General features: G+C 44.6%; 1 protein-coding gene across 3 annotated transcripts in view; it reads left to right on the forward strand.

The window, feature by feature from the left end:
- Positions 1–13747, forward strand: part of Gclc (glutamate-cysteine ligase, catalytic subunit) — a 39955-nt gene that overhangs the window by 12771 nt on the left and 13437 nt on the right. For all 3 annotated transcript variants that reach the window (NR_151778.1, NM_010295.2, XM_006510812.1), the window contains exons 2-4: positions 7774–7886; positions 8821–9003; positions 12217–12330. Coding sequence is in view for 2 of the 3 variants with exons in the window: in NM_010295.2 (NP_034425.1) it covers positions 7774–7886; positions 8821–9003; positions 12217–12330 (410 nt within the window). In the remaining variant the exon portion in view is untranslated. The remainder of the gene's footprint in view (positions 1–7773; positions 7887–8820; positions 9004–12216; positions 12331–13747) is intronic.

A 13747-nucleotide genomic window follows, 5' to 3' on the forward strand; every position in this document is an offset into this window, starting at 1 on the left:
TAGGCTTGAGTGAGACTACGAGCTCAGTTCATAAACAGGGTGGCCTTCATACATGTCAGACGGTTCAAGATGGCATGCTGAAGGTGATTGCATGATTAAAAAAAAATAACTGACATAAATTCAGAGGCCCAGAAAATAGATGTTTTATGTCATCCTTACAGCGTGAAGAAGCAGGGCAGCTTAGTGGATACAGGTGGCTTCCCAACACCCCCAGCAGCCTGGATAGGACTGCTGGGGCCTGTGTGATGATGGGATGATAGCCAGCTCCCACTAGTTATCACCCCATCTCCATACACAGGCACCACGACCGCCCCAAAGCCTAAATTATAGAGAAATGTGGAGAAAACTGTAATTATGAGGGAGGAAATCTACATTTGTGGCTTCTTTTGTGCCACTGTCAGTGTCTGGGTCAGAATTCTGGTCTTTCTTAGGTTTTGTCATTTGTACAGTAATAGAAATGTTCTAGTACTAAATACTCTACTATTTAGTTGAGATCTGATAACTGAAATTTTATTTTATATTTAAAATGAGTCTAAACCATAAGGAGAACTTTCCTTTTGTAAGAGTCGCAATCCCATTTTCTTCTCTCCTTTAAAGTCTTGATCTTTCATGTGGGCCTCTTCTCACTGACCTAGGCATGTGGAGAATTTCCTCTGTGGGCCAAAGTCACTTACAAGAGAAGTTCACTTATGCAGTGATAAAATTGCAATGAACATTTAATATGTTCTAAGGTAAAAGAACAGCCAGTGCTGGAGGCTGCAGCCTGATCAAGCAATGCCACCCAAAGATCAGGTCAGGGTGGAACCAAATTTATTATAAACTTCCTCTGGGATACATTCTATGATTCTGTGATATAAACTGACATCTGGAAGTGTATGAGGAGGATGGGGAGCCATTATCATAGGATATATGAGAGGGTTTAGGAGTCCACTAGAGCCACTCCTTTTTGAGGCATGAGCAATTTATTACAACATCTCACTAGTTTACAGTACTGCCATATTGTCACAGGCAGAAAGCCACAGGACACTTGGTCGTCACACTGTGAGCGGGACTCAAGCATGACTGGAAGAGCAGGAATTCTAACACTAGATTGCACCGTGAATCAAATCTGACCCATCTCAAATTTTTGTATGAAAATATTTGCATTAGAATTTTGTGTTAGTCACTGTTCTATTGCTGTGAAGAGACACCATGACCGAGGCCACTCTAAAAGGAAAGCATTGAACTGGGTCTGGCTTACAGTTTGAGAAGTTGAATTCATTATTATCGTGGTAGAGCATGTCAACACACACGGCACTGGAGCAGTAGCCGAGCACACGGAACAGAGCCTAGGCCTGGCATAGGCTTTTAAAGCCTCAAAGCTCACCTCAGTAACACACTTTCTCCCGCAAGGCTCTACCTCCTAATCTTTCCAATCTTCCAAAGAGTTTCACTCCCTAGTGACTGTGTTCAATATGGCAAATACACGAGCCTACGGAAGCTGTTCTTATTCTGACCTCCACAGACTGCTTAGGTTTTTGGATTTTTTGTTTGTTTGTTTTGGTTTTGGTTTTTCGAGACAGGGTTTCTCTGTATAGCCCTGGCTGTCCTGGAACTCACTCTGTAGACCAGGCTGGCTTCAAACTCAGAAATCTACCTGCCTCTGCCTCCCAAGTGCTGGGATTAAAGGCGTGCACCATTACTGCCCTGCAGATTTCTCAGTTTTGCACTGTGTTCAAGGCAAATATTTTCATTCTTGACATTCAGAGTCTACCTAGCTGTGGGGTGACTGACATTAAGTAGTACCAGTGCATCTCGAGCCTTCAGGCACTTCAGATGTGTGTGTCACGCTGGATGTGGAAATGGTGCTATCTAATTTGGTGGCTGAGGGTATGCCCCCAAAATGAGTAATTAATTTTATCTGTGTTGGGACTCTGGTTTCTGAGACCCCAGGCCAGGTCCCAGGGTTAAGAGTTTATGATTTAGAGGATAACTATTGTGGGATGATGTCCAGTATGTGAGCTCTTGGTACAGCTTCTGCAGAGACAACGGTTCTCAGTAGTGGCTATGGAAGTAGAGTGTGCTGAAGGAAGTTGTATTTATGTTGAAGGAATGTTCTATAGACACTTGCCTTTGTGTGGCCAGTGTCCCTTCTAGGAAGTGGCATGTCCTCTGGGAAGCCCTCTGAATCCCTATCTTTCATTAGGCTCTGATGCTGCACATATATTTTGAGCACCTTAATTTAGCTTTCTTGTGTTATTGACACCTTTCCGACTCTAGTGCAATGCTGAGAGCAGAAGGTACATCTCCCGGGCTCTTCAGTGTCCCGATACCTGCTCAGCTCAAGGTTTTGTTGAAGAGATAAAAGAACAAAAGAAATAGTGTTAGCTGGACCACGCCTTAGATCTAGAAAACAGTTTCTGCACACAGCAAAATATTAATAACTAATCTGGGGGAAGAACTCCCAGCCATCAATGATTTAGTAATCTGTTCTCACCGGTTCCTTGCCCATCACAATGGCTGTGGAGTTGGTCTGAGGAGAAAAGTGGGTTTCTGGGGAGTGCCGAGGGTTCTAGAAGGTGACTCTACAGAGGCTGTACAGAGACAGCTAACAGCAGAAGGGCTGGCCTGAGCCCAGCTCCTGGACGGTGGGAGGGGACTTGTCTAAGCTATAAGAAACTGCCATCCTGCCCTTCTACACTGACCTTCCCTAGCATGTAGAGTCCCCAACATGCTGGGGGTAGAAATGGGGGTAATATATAGTACTTTGCAGCTTTTTATACATCAGGTTCAGGTGTGTGTTGGATGGGTTAAATGCTTTCTGAGTGTGGAGAGTCCTTAGTTGTTATTCATACAGACGCTGACAAAGGAGCTTTCCCAAAGTACACCTTCTTCTGGAAACTTCCCGATAGTCCTGAGAAACGGATCGCTTCCTCTTTACCCACCTCATTAGCAAGCATGAAGGCAGTGCTTCATTAAATAAATGCCTACCTCTAGCTCCCTTCCCAACAGCCTCAAAATCATAAGACTCAGAGGAGGTGGAAACATTAATTTGTACTACTGGCAAATGCCACTTACAGGCGTCATATAATTCCTAAGATTTTGAATATTACTGTTATTATAACCTTTAATACTACAAATATCTGCTGTAATACTACAAATATCTGCTGTATGTGTGTTCTGTCCTCAGTATATTACAGAGTACTTTACATCGCCCTCAATTAAGACTCCTTATTTTTATCGGTATAACTTCACATGAGTATAAAGATGCTCACATGTGCTCAAACCTGCATTATGATTTAGGATTATATGTCTGGTTGTTCCTAGCAAAACTAGCACAGCAGTGTTCACAATAGTCTTTTGTGTGTGTCTTTGTCTTGATTCAGTAGCTCAGAGATATTTGAGACTAGATTTTTGTCTCTATTCTCGGTTCAGCTGTTGAAAGTTATTAGAGACCTTTATTTAACAGGATAAAAATTACTGTCAGCAATGGAAATGTCAGGAACCTAAATGGTAACGTATAGAGAAAGCATCCTATGTTTAAAAGATAGCAAAATGGGCAGGTGTTTTTACTGGGCCTGTTCTCCATATGGAAGGATAACTCTGTTTCAAACTCTGTAGGGAGCTGTCTTCTGTGTGCTATGGAGAGTAGACATAGGTACTAGAAGGGTTTTTTTCTTCCCCTGCTACTTCTGGGATGCTACACTGATTACATGACGTTAAATTCAGTCACTCTTCAGCCCATTTGTTTGCAGAATCGTGTCTGTGTTCAGCCTGCCTATGGGATGGTGCTGGGATTCTGGCCTTAGATAGTCCAGGCAGTGGTAGAGGATCGGCCTATTCAGTCCTTTATTGTAGGGTTAGTTACTAAGACAGCCTTCCAGGGGGTTCTGAAGCCATACACAGCATTGAACCGTTCATAAGATCCTCCACATTAATCAAGTTTAGCTGCTGCTCACAGAGAGCGTGACAAAGAATTAAAATGCACTACAAGAGGCGTGATGTGACTGATCTTTGTCAGAAGTAAAGACTGCAGGTCGCTGAAACCAGAGAAATTAAACCTCACGTAAGGTGGCTGTTCCTGTTGCTTACCCTAAGTGCTGCCTAGGTGACCTAGCTGGATTTTGCCTGCTCTAACTTGTTCCTCTTGGAAAACCGGGTGCCTGTGGGTCAGAAGTCCCTATTCAGGTAGACTAGCAGAAATTGGTTCTGAGATGGCTGTCAGACAACCGCTCCCCAAGCCTCATCATCCTTGGCACCCCAGTACCTGAGCGTTGCCATGGTAGCAACTGGAAAAGCATAGAAGGAGAAAGAGGCACTGACAATCTGGCTGTTCTAGAAAGGTGTGAACACTCATTTTTCTTTAGCCTCCCCTCCCTCTCATGTCCATTTCTCTGTAACCCCCTGAACCCAGGTGCTGGGAAACGGCTTGTGGGTTTATTTGGCACTTCTGCCTTTGAGCTTTTCTGAATCTTACCTTATTGATAATTTGTCACTTCCATTCCTGGGCGCCTTCCCTTCTCCATCACACTCAGTTGTGTGGCCGCACATTTCCCAGGGTAGGAATGACTGGTGCAGTGACCGCGAATGCTGTCTGTTGTTAGTCCTTGGGGTCAGTAGACACAGAGGCCTCCATCCACACTGTGCCATTGTTTTCTCGGGAGCTGTGTTTCTCTGTTGTATCCAAGGAAACAGGGAAGGAGTGAGATCAGGCTTCATCATGGGCTCCTTGATTGTGGCTTCAGATGTCATATATGGGAAGCTTTGGCTTACTCAGTCATGTTTGTTATCACTCGTTATTTAGATGACTGGGCCAAACCCCGTTTAGCCCTGCTTTGGTTGTTCGAGAGTCCGTTACTGTATTGAGGTGACTGCTGCTGCTGCTGCTGCTGCTGCTGCTGCTGCTGCTGCTGCTGCACTGGAGTAATGGAGCGAGCAGGTCTGAGGGCTGCTATGGAAATGAGAGAGAGACAAGCCCCACTTTGTTTTATACTTAAGATTGAAAAAGTGCTTGGGAACTTTTATAAGATTTCATTCAAATTTAGGCCCTATTAAAAAGTTAGTTTTTTTTCTTGTAGAAAATGACAGGATGATTGTCTCTGATTAGGAGTCGGGTTTGTTAGCATCTTCACTGACGTAAAACAGGTCGATTTTGAGCTCTTTGTCGTTTTGCTCTTCTTGATGCTTCAAATTTGAGGCCAGGATTTCTGAAATTTAGGATTTCAGGTTTAAACTAGGAAACTAACCAAAGTCAGTTCACTTTAGCTGTATAATTACCACAGATATTCTTGCTTATTTTGGACACAGATAAATGATGCAGACCCAGTAAACTAAAAGTTATCTCTTAGTCTTTCTTGTAGAAAGTGTCTTATCTACTTAAGGTAGCCATAACTGGTGATGCCAGGCAGATGCATGCGGCCAAAGAGTTTAAGGGAGAGCTTCCTTCCAGCTATGAGAAGCAACTTAGGGAGCACTTTCCTGGTCTGTCCATGGCAGTGGGAACCTGTGGAGAAGTGGGGGTGTATGGTACATGAGAAGGCTCTGTTGATGAGAGTGGGAACTGCTGGTAGAGGAAACATGAAGGTGGGAAGCAGAGAGCTCACGACAGAGCCAAAAGCAGATGCAGCCTTCAAGGCTCCCACTGACTACCTGTGCCAGCAGTAACTCCAATTCCACAGGCTCCACCATCTCTCAGAACAGTGCTGTCTGCCGCACCTGAGGCTGTGGGAGCAGTTCACATTTAAACTGTAACAATAAGCTTAAAAGGTTAAGATCTATGTATGAAAAGTCATGGGCACCCGTTCTCTCGTTCTCATTTGCAGACAGCGTAACAAATCTGTGGCGACAATAGTACTGATTCAGGGAGTGAGTTTCATGTACCTCTCAGCTCCAACAGTGTCAAGCTGAGGAGTCTGTCAGTCCTGGTCTGGATGCTGACTGGAATTCTGTTATGGACAACCTTGCCATCTTCAGCCTTTGTTTTTACTACATTAACTGAGGGGCATAACATCTTGTATTATCATTTCACATACCTAAGTCAGTGTCGCCCATTCTTGACAGGAACCTAACTCCATCAATTAGATGACTAGTAATATTAACTGCAAGTGGTCTACTTGGTTGGTCAGTTGGCTGCTTTGTTTTCTTTTGTTTTTCTAAACTGCTGTGCCATTTCCTGTGGTTATAAATGTTCATCTGTATGTTTTAACTGAAGAACAAAATATCCTTTTAAATTATTGCTTCTGCCTGGTATGGGTGTACACCTGTACTCTCTGTGCTAAGGAGGTTGTGGTAGGAAGATTTTGAGACCAGCTTTGGCTACATGGTGAATTCAAAGGTAGCCTGGGCAACTAAGTGAGAAAATAAAACAAATAAATAAAAAATAAAACAAATAACAGCAAACGAATTTTGGAGTGACAGCTTAAATGCCCAACAATACTGAGCTAAGCCCACATAACTAAAGAAGAGGTACTGACAAACAACTATATAATCTCAGAAGAAAGCAGCCAGGCTGCAGGCTGCCTTCTGGATAGATTTAAGGTTGTGGTTCTGACTTTTTATATTAAATGCCAGGAAAAGAAAGTAGATACACTCTAACCTACCTTGTCTTTCCTTTTCCCCCCTTTTTCCTTAATAAAAATAGGCCAAGCCTGGTTTCTTTCATTCATATATATATACATACATACATACATACATACATACATATATATATTTACTTATGGGACTGGTTTGTCTTGTGGGCTATTCGCTTGCCACATGTTCTCTATGACTGCTGTCTTTGAAGAGTCAGCTAAGCATTGGCTTGAATAACCCAGCCCCACAACTTCTCACTTAGATTGGATAATAGGCATTTCATTTAAATCACAGATAGTGATTAATAATCTTAACCTTCTACACCAACTCTTCTTGTTTTTCAAGCATGCTATATCAGAGAAAACAAAAGCAAGCTCAAGTTGTACTCTGCCCACAAAAGTCTCTCTTTGGTATTTGACCTGTGATTTTTTTGGGGGGTGGGGGAGTGGATTCTACTGTGTGTAATAAACACACCCGTGTGTCCTACATTAAACATGGTACGGCATTACAGATCAAAGACGTTGTGTGAGATTACCTGTGCCATGCCCGAACTAAATTGTTGGGGCTTCTAAAATAATGTCTTTATGTTGGCATGTCTATGATTTTAATTCTTGAAGGAGGAGGGTGGGAAATTACAGGAATATAGAAGAATCTGCCAGGAAGTTCAATCTCTCTTGACTCATCTGGAGAGCCTCTTGTCACCAGCTGAGGAGATGAGCAGCAGGTGCCTCTTCACAAACTGCTCTCAGCATCTCAGCTCCCAAGACGCCTCCTTTAAGCAGCTCTTGTCAAAATGAACATCTTGACTTTTCTGTGTGATGTGGAGTAGAGGAGAGAAAAGAGGGATTGAAAAATGAGTTCTTGGCTGGGCAGCAGTGGTGCACGCCTTTAATCCCAGCACTTGGAGGCAGAGGCAGGCGGATTTCTGAGTTCAAGGCCAGCCTCATCTACAGAGTGAGTTCCGGGACAGCCAGGGCTACACAGAGAAACCCTGTTCCAAAAAGAAAAAGAAAAATAAGTTCTTGTCCTCTCACAGTGAACTGTAGACAGCCCACGATCTGCAGGCTTTGATGTTATGCAAAGGCTTGTGGTACAAGCACATGTGGCTAGGCTGTCCCTATTTTCTGTGACTCCTTTGCAACTTTTACATTGCTTGGCTCTGCTTCTGAAGGTCATGCTGAGTTCAAGTCTGGGAAAACATTCATCTCTCTATTACTTCCACAGGTGGAGTACATGTTGGTGTCCTTCGATCATGAAAATAGGAAAGTCCAGTTGTTACTGAATGGAGGCGATGTTCTTGAGACTCTGCAGGAGAAGGGGGAGAGGACAAACCCCAAGTAAGCCGAGCCCCTAAGTCTCAGCCCGGTGTTTCTGGAGCCTCTGAGTAACTAGGACATAGGATCTTTCCCCAGCTGTCTAGAGGGTAAGAGTGAGGGGTGGATCTCAAGTTAGAGTCTCCAAGTCTGCCTCATCTAGTTGGTGAGTAGCCTTGAACAACCTCTCTGTGCCTCAGTCTCATCTCTATGAAGTTTGGATAACCATAGTCACCTCACAGGCACTTCAGAATACTCAGCACAGTCAGCTACAATGTGGAGAGACTTTCATAGACATATTTCTGAAATATGATTGAGATCCACAGCAGAGATGCTGACAAAACTGGAGGCAGTTTTGTTTTGGCAGCATGATGTTTAAGTGTCTTCCTCTTCCTCTTGTTTCCTTTTTGTTTGTTTGTTTTGTTTTCAAGACAGGGTTTCTCTGGGTAGTCCTGGCTGTCCCAGAGCTTGCTCTGTAGATCAATCTGGTCTTGAACTTGGAGATCTGCCCGTCTCTGCCTCCCAGTTGGCTAGGATTAAAGATGTGTGCTACCACACTTGACTTTTTTTTCCTGGTTAAATACTTCTTTACCTGGGAGTGGAGCAGGGCCAGGAGCATCTACTCTCTAGTTCATTTTCTACTTGCTGTTTTGAGAAGCTGCATTGGAGAACTTTGATATTGACTTACAGCCTGTTAGGCTCAGTTCCTTCCTTGTAAAGTGGGCTAGCTTTGTCCTGGATGGAATACCTGTGTGCATTTTCCAGAAACTTATAAATTTTGAACTCAACACTTAGCAGTCCTAAGGAGTTGAAAAGCTATGGAAAATTTATAGCTTTAGTAAGCATTTTACTCATCTGTACATAATATATTTAAAAAATTTAAAGCAACTTTTAAAAACTCAAAAAATTGTGGCCTACAGCAAAAGAATAAGCTGAAATTAAAATGACTTCTCTACAGCCATCCGACCCTCTGGAGACCAGAGTATGGGAGTTACATGATCGAAGGAACGCCTGGCCAGCCCTACGGAGGAACGATGTCTGAGTTCAACACTGTGGAGGCCAATATGAGGAAACGCCGGAAGGAGGCTACTTCTGTACTAGGAGAGCATCAGGCTCTCTGCACCATCACTTCATTCCCCAGGTTAGTTCCTCCATCAGCCTGTTCTAGCAGGAACATCAGACTGGAGGCTCTGAAGAAAGGAAAGCATGCCCTGTGCTTTGTCCTCGACAGTTCTCATGCCTGACAGAGAAATTCACACTGTTGGACAGCAGAGCATTGCCATCTGAAGAGTTCACCTTAAGGAACTACTGCACAACTGAGTCACTTCCCAGCCCCCACCAAATCTTGTGTTGGCCACCTTCACAGCTAACCATGCCATGTGTGGCCCATGGGCTGTGGGTTGGATTTGCCTGCTAACATTTGATACACTCTTGCTGTAGGGCTGCTGTAAAAGTGCATAGCATCTTCAGTTGGTGGCTGGGCTGGGCGCTGGCTGAGGGTTGGAATGTCCCTGTGACTTGGGGACTGGTTAGCAGTGTGGGGAGAACGTGATTCTGGCCCACTGGGGAGGAGTCCAGGCTCCTGTCAGGACTGTAGCAGTTGTACTTGCAGATGAATTCAAAGGAGCATCTGCTCTCCAGCACTCTCTGAGGTATTCTGAGCTGTGATCCCAACCCCCAGAGAGCCTTTGAACGTGGAGGAGGGAGCAGGCTTTTACAACCTGGCAGATGTAGCACAGATAAGCGAGATCCTGGGGAGTGGTACCTCGGGGCACACTTGTTCCTGGAGTGCTCTTGCCAGCTACTAACTGAGCAGGCTAAGTCACGTTTATAGTGTGCTGGAGATTTAGGGTTTGTTACCAAATCTAGTTATGGCGGTAAATACCAGTAAGTAAAGTGTATCCCAGATTAGAAAGGGGTGCCTGAATGTCGATACTGAGTGCAGTGCCCTGGGTTAGCCTGGAATTCTGCTCATCAAGCTCGTTTCTCTGCTATAGATGCCTGCCTGCTCCATCAAAGACATGGGAGAGGATCCTTAGCCTTGAAGCACTGAACTTTTGTGATGCTGTTTTTCCTTCTGAGAGCACAGCCATTCAGTCATACCATTGATCCTAGAAGGGCATTCTTTTAAGTAGGAATTAGTAGCTTTTAAGCTCCCCATTGTCATTCCTACATAGAGTAGTTAAAACCTTCAAGTCAATTGTCAGATATTTAGAGTCTCTGAGCACCTTTTCTTTTCCAGACCCAGAGAGGCTTTGCTTTGCAGAGCTGAGGAGACAGCAGAGATCAATCAAATACCTATTATATAATTATATAATGATAAAATTAAGGAGTGGCATGGGGTGTGGATATGGCTATCAGTTCTGGGGTAGAGGAAGACATCTCCAAGGGAAGATGATTGGAGTGATGTCCAAAACTCTAGGAAGAATTTCACAGGAGAGGGAGCAGAGCGATATTCTGGGGGTAGAGGGGTCACATAGACAGCCTGGTGGGGAGTAGAAGAAAGGAGTTACCCACTGTGACCAGGAAGCTAGGGTGCATGTGACGGGAGGCCGGGCAGGCTGTTATGAACTTTGATTGTTATTCTGAAAGCAATAGAGACTTTGGGAATCTAGGCTGGGTAGATAGTATCACATGTTGGCTTTGTAGCCCTCATCTCGGCTGTTGGCATGGGAGCAAATGCATAGCAAGTGCAGGGCGTGCCAGGTAAGGGAAAGGGTGCTCCTTAGGCACTGTCATGGTGACCTGGTTGATGGTAGGCGGTGACAGTGGAAAAGTGATGGGTCATAAAGTGACAGAATCAGCTAGCCTGCTGAAGAGGAGGGGACAGATGAAGGACAGTGCTATAGGTGACTGGGTGGGACCTTGGGATAATGGAGTATCAGCCTGGAAGTCAGGCTGTGGATGTTGCTTGTCAACTTTTAGCAATCTTGGAAATGCTTTCTCTCCTTACCATTAAAAGAGTTATACATCTTGCTTTAGCAAACTAAAGTGGGACAGGAGGATGCAGCACGAAGCCAAAGGTTGTAGACATTTAAGAAATGTCCAGCATTGAAAAACAGTGTTTTTTCTGGGCCACAGAGTAAATGTCTTTAGTTAAACTCTACTGTGTACCTTGCCTCAGTTAATGGTTCTGTGTGAAATAGTTCTTCTCTGGAGAAAAAGTTTATAATTGCTTCTTCTATTATAGAGTGAATTAAATAGGTTCCATTCAGAAAGTCTGCAATTATTTCTTTCTCTTTTTTTGTTTGCTTTTCTTCTCTTCCTCCTCTTCTTCATCTTCTTCAGTTGTTGTTTGGTTTGGTTTTGCTTTTTGAGACAGGGTTTCTCTGTGTAGCTCTGGCTGTAGCTCTGTGTAGCTCCTGGAACTTGCTCTGTAGACCAGGCTGGCTTCGAACTGCCTGCCTCTGCCCAGTTCTAGGAGGCTAGGGTTTCCCCCAGGCTAATACCTGTCACATTCCTAAAGGGTTTTGTTGTTGTTGTTGTTTAAGTTCACAGGTTCAGAACAGACTACACAATGGCTGCGTGAATGTCCAGGAAGCTGTGGTGCTAGGAACTGCTTTGCAGATGAGAATAGCTGCTGGCAGGGTGGTGGGCAGCCTGTAGGACTTGTCTTTGTGAAAGGCGGGGAGCTGAACTAAGGTCTGGGTTAGTAGTTCCTACTACTGCTCCAGAACCCTGGAAAGAGCCTGCTTGGTTTTGCTTTCATTAACTTGGAAGGACTCCCTTGCTCAAGTGAGGTGGGAGGTCTGAGCACCCTACTTAGGGAACTGGATGGAACCTGTCCTTCTGTTTTGAAATTAGAACTCTTCTTAAGGTTAAAGTAAGACAATAAGGTTGGATCTTGGCTATCAGAGGGCACTCTGGTGTATACCGGGGACATTGGAGACACAGCTTAACCTTGAGGGACTTCTGAGGAGATAGCCGAGGCAAAAACAGAAGAGCTGGTCCAGATTCATCAGGAGGTTGGAGTAATGTAGTGAACGGTGTTAAAGGTCATTTTGAACATGTATCTGGCTAGTTCCAAAGCTGGAGAGAGCACCTGAACCTCACAGCAGCAGGTGCAGCACCAAGGAGCTCGTTCAGACCTTGGGGGAAGCTGAGGAAATGTTCCTATATGCTGAGTGGAGTCAAAATCAGTGGGAATAAACACAAGAGACCCCAGTGCAGGACATTATAGTACAGAAAAGGGCCACAGAGGAGCCAGCATTTACATTGGTTTGCAAACACTGCTCCACCCTCTAGGATGGGGAGTGATGGACAGTAGGTGTGTTTAACCCTGGCCGACTGCGGCGAGATACAGCTAATCAGTTCTGAAGCCGTTTCCTACCTATCCCTTCTCCATTGGTTGCAGACTAGGCTGTCCTGGATTCACACTGCCAGAACACAGACCCAACCCAGAGGAAGGAGGCGCATCAAAGTCCCTCTTCTTTCCAGATGAAGCCATAAACAAGCACCCCCGCTTCGGGTGAGTGAGGCTCAGACTCTGCGGTCTGTGAATTCCTCTCACCCACACGTCGGATTCAGAGGAGACAGCAGACACTATCTGCTCATGTTGCTTCCTACATACAGGTTTGCTTTGTCCATTTCAGAGCCGTCTTTACAGGCCGTAGCTCCTTTCCTACATTTTGTTTACAGACAGTTTTCTGTCCTGATTCTACAAACACATGTACTGGGAGATTTCCTTTCCCTGTCCAAGTTAGTGCTGGGATCTCTCTTCACCCACGTTGCCCTCTGCTCTGACACGGTCAGGTGGCTACAGCACTTAGCATAGGCACTCTCCTTGTACCTAGGTCTGTAGTTGAAGTTGCTTTAGGTCCTTCACCAGCTTGATCTTGGTTCTTCCTATGAACTCTTCTATATTGGAAAGAAGCCCCTGACCCAACATGAGGGACACAGGGAACTCTCAGCTTACTCCTTTTCCAGGCTCCCACAGTTGTACATTCAAAGTCTTTGTAAGGATAGACAGAGATCGACTGACTGACTGACTGACTGACTGACTGACTTGTTCATTCATTTGTTTATTTGAGGCAGGGGTTGTTGTTTGTTCCTTCATTCATTCATTTGCTTGCTTGCTTGTTTGTTTACTTACTCATGGCAGGGTCTGTCTAGGAAGCTTGGCTATACAGGAACTCGCTGTATAGACTAGGTTGACCTCAAACTCACAAAGATCCTCCTACCTCTCTCTCTAGTACTGGGATTAAAGAGCCATTATTGCGTGTGTTAAAAAGAAAACACTGAGCTGCTGCAAAGATGGATCATGATGATTATAAAAGCTACCCAGAATCCCTCACGGGAAAGGCCAGCACAGGAGGTCCTCGTGTCCTGACTGAGGGATCAAAGCAGGAGTCATATAACATAAAATAAGTGAACCTTGGTTTCATAATTTATCAAACCTCATCTATCTAAAGTGTTGCTGCAATTTAGAGTCAGTTCAAAAATCTGAGAGGAATTTTTTTTCCTCTCTTTGTGCTGTTAAAATTGTGAGTTTGAATTAGGACCAGTGACTGCAAGTGTCGGTGGCCATAATGTGCGCATCAGGTAAGAATCAGTCTGTGTTTTGGATCGGGGGCTGAAGCAAGTGATTTTGAGACTTCAGTGATAACCAAAACCTAAGTTCTTAAATTTGACTAAAATCATTGGAATTTTCATGAGTAATGTTAGAATTAGCTGGACTGTGGTTGCCATGAACACCTGTGCTGACTAGGTGAGCAAGAAGGGGTGGTCCCCAGGCAGAGCGCAGGAACTGCTGCTCACCAGTCCCCTTTCAGGAAACCCTTAGGGTAGCATGTCACGTGCCATGAGCCAGTCTCGGATTTTTAGTTTGCGGTAGGATTCAGTTCCATTCAGTTCGATGTGCTCAGATTCTAATGTGGCAGTTGTTG

The sequence above is a fragment of the Mus musculus genome, chromosome 9 (assembly GCF_000001635.26).
Source record: "Mus musculus strain C57BL/6J chromosome 9, GRCm38.p6 C57BL/6J".
In the NCBI taxonomy this organism is placed as follows: domain Eukaryota; kingdom Metazoa; phylum Chordata; class Mammalia; order Rodentia; family Muridae; genus Mus; species Mus musculus.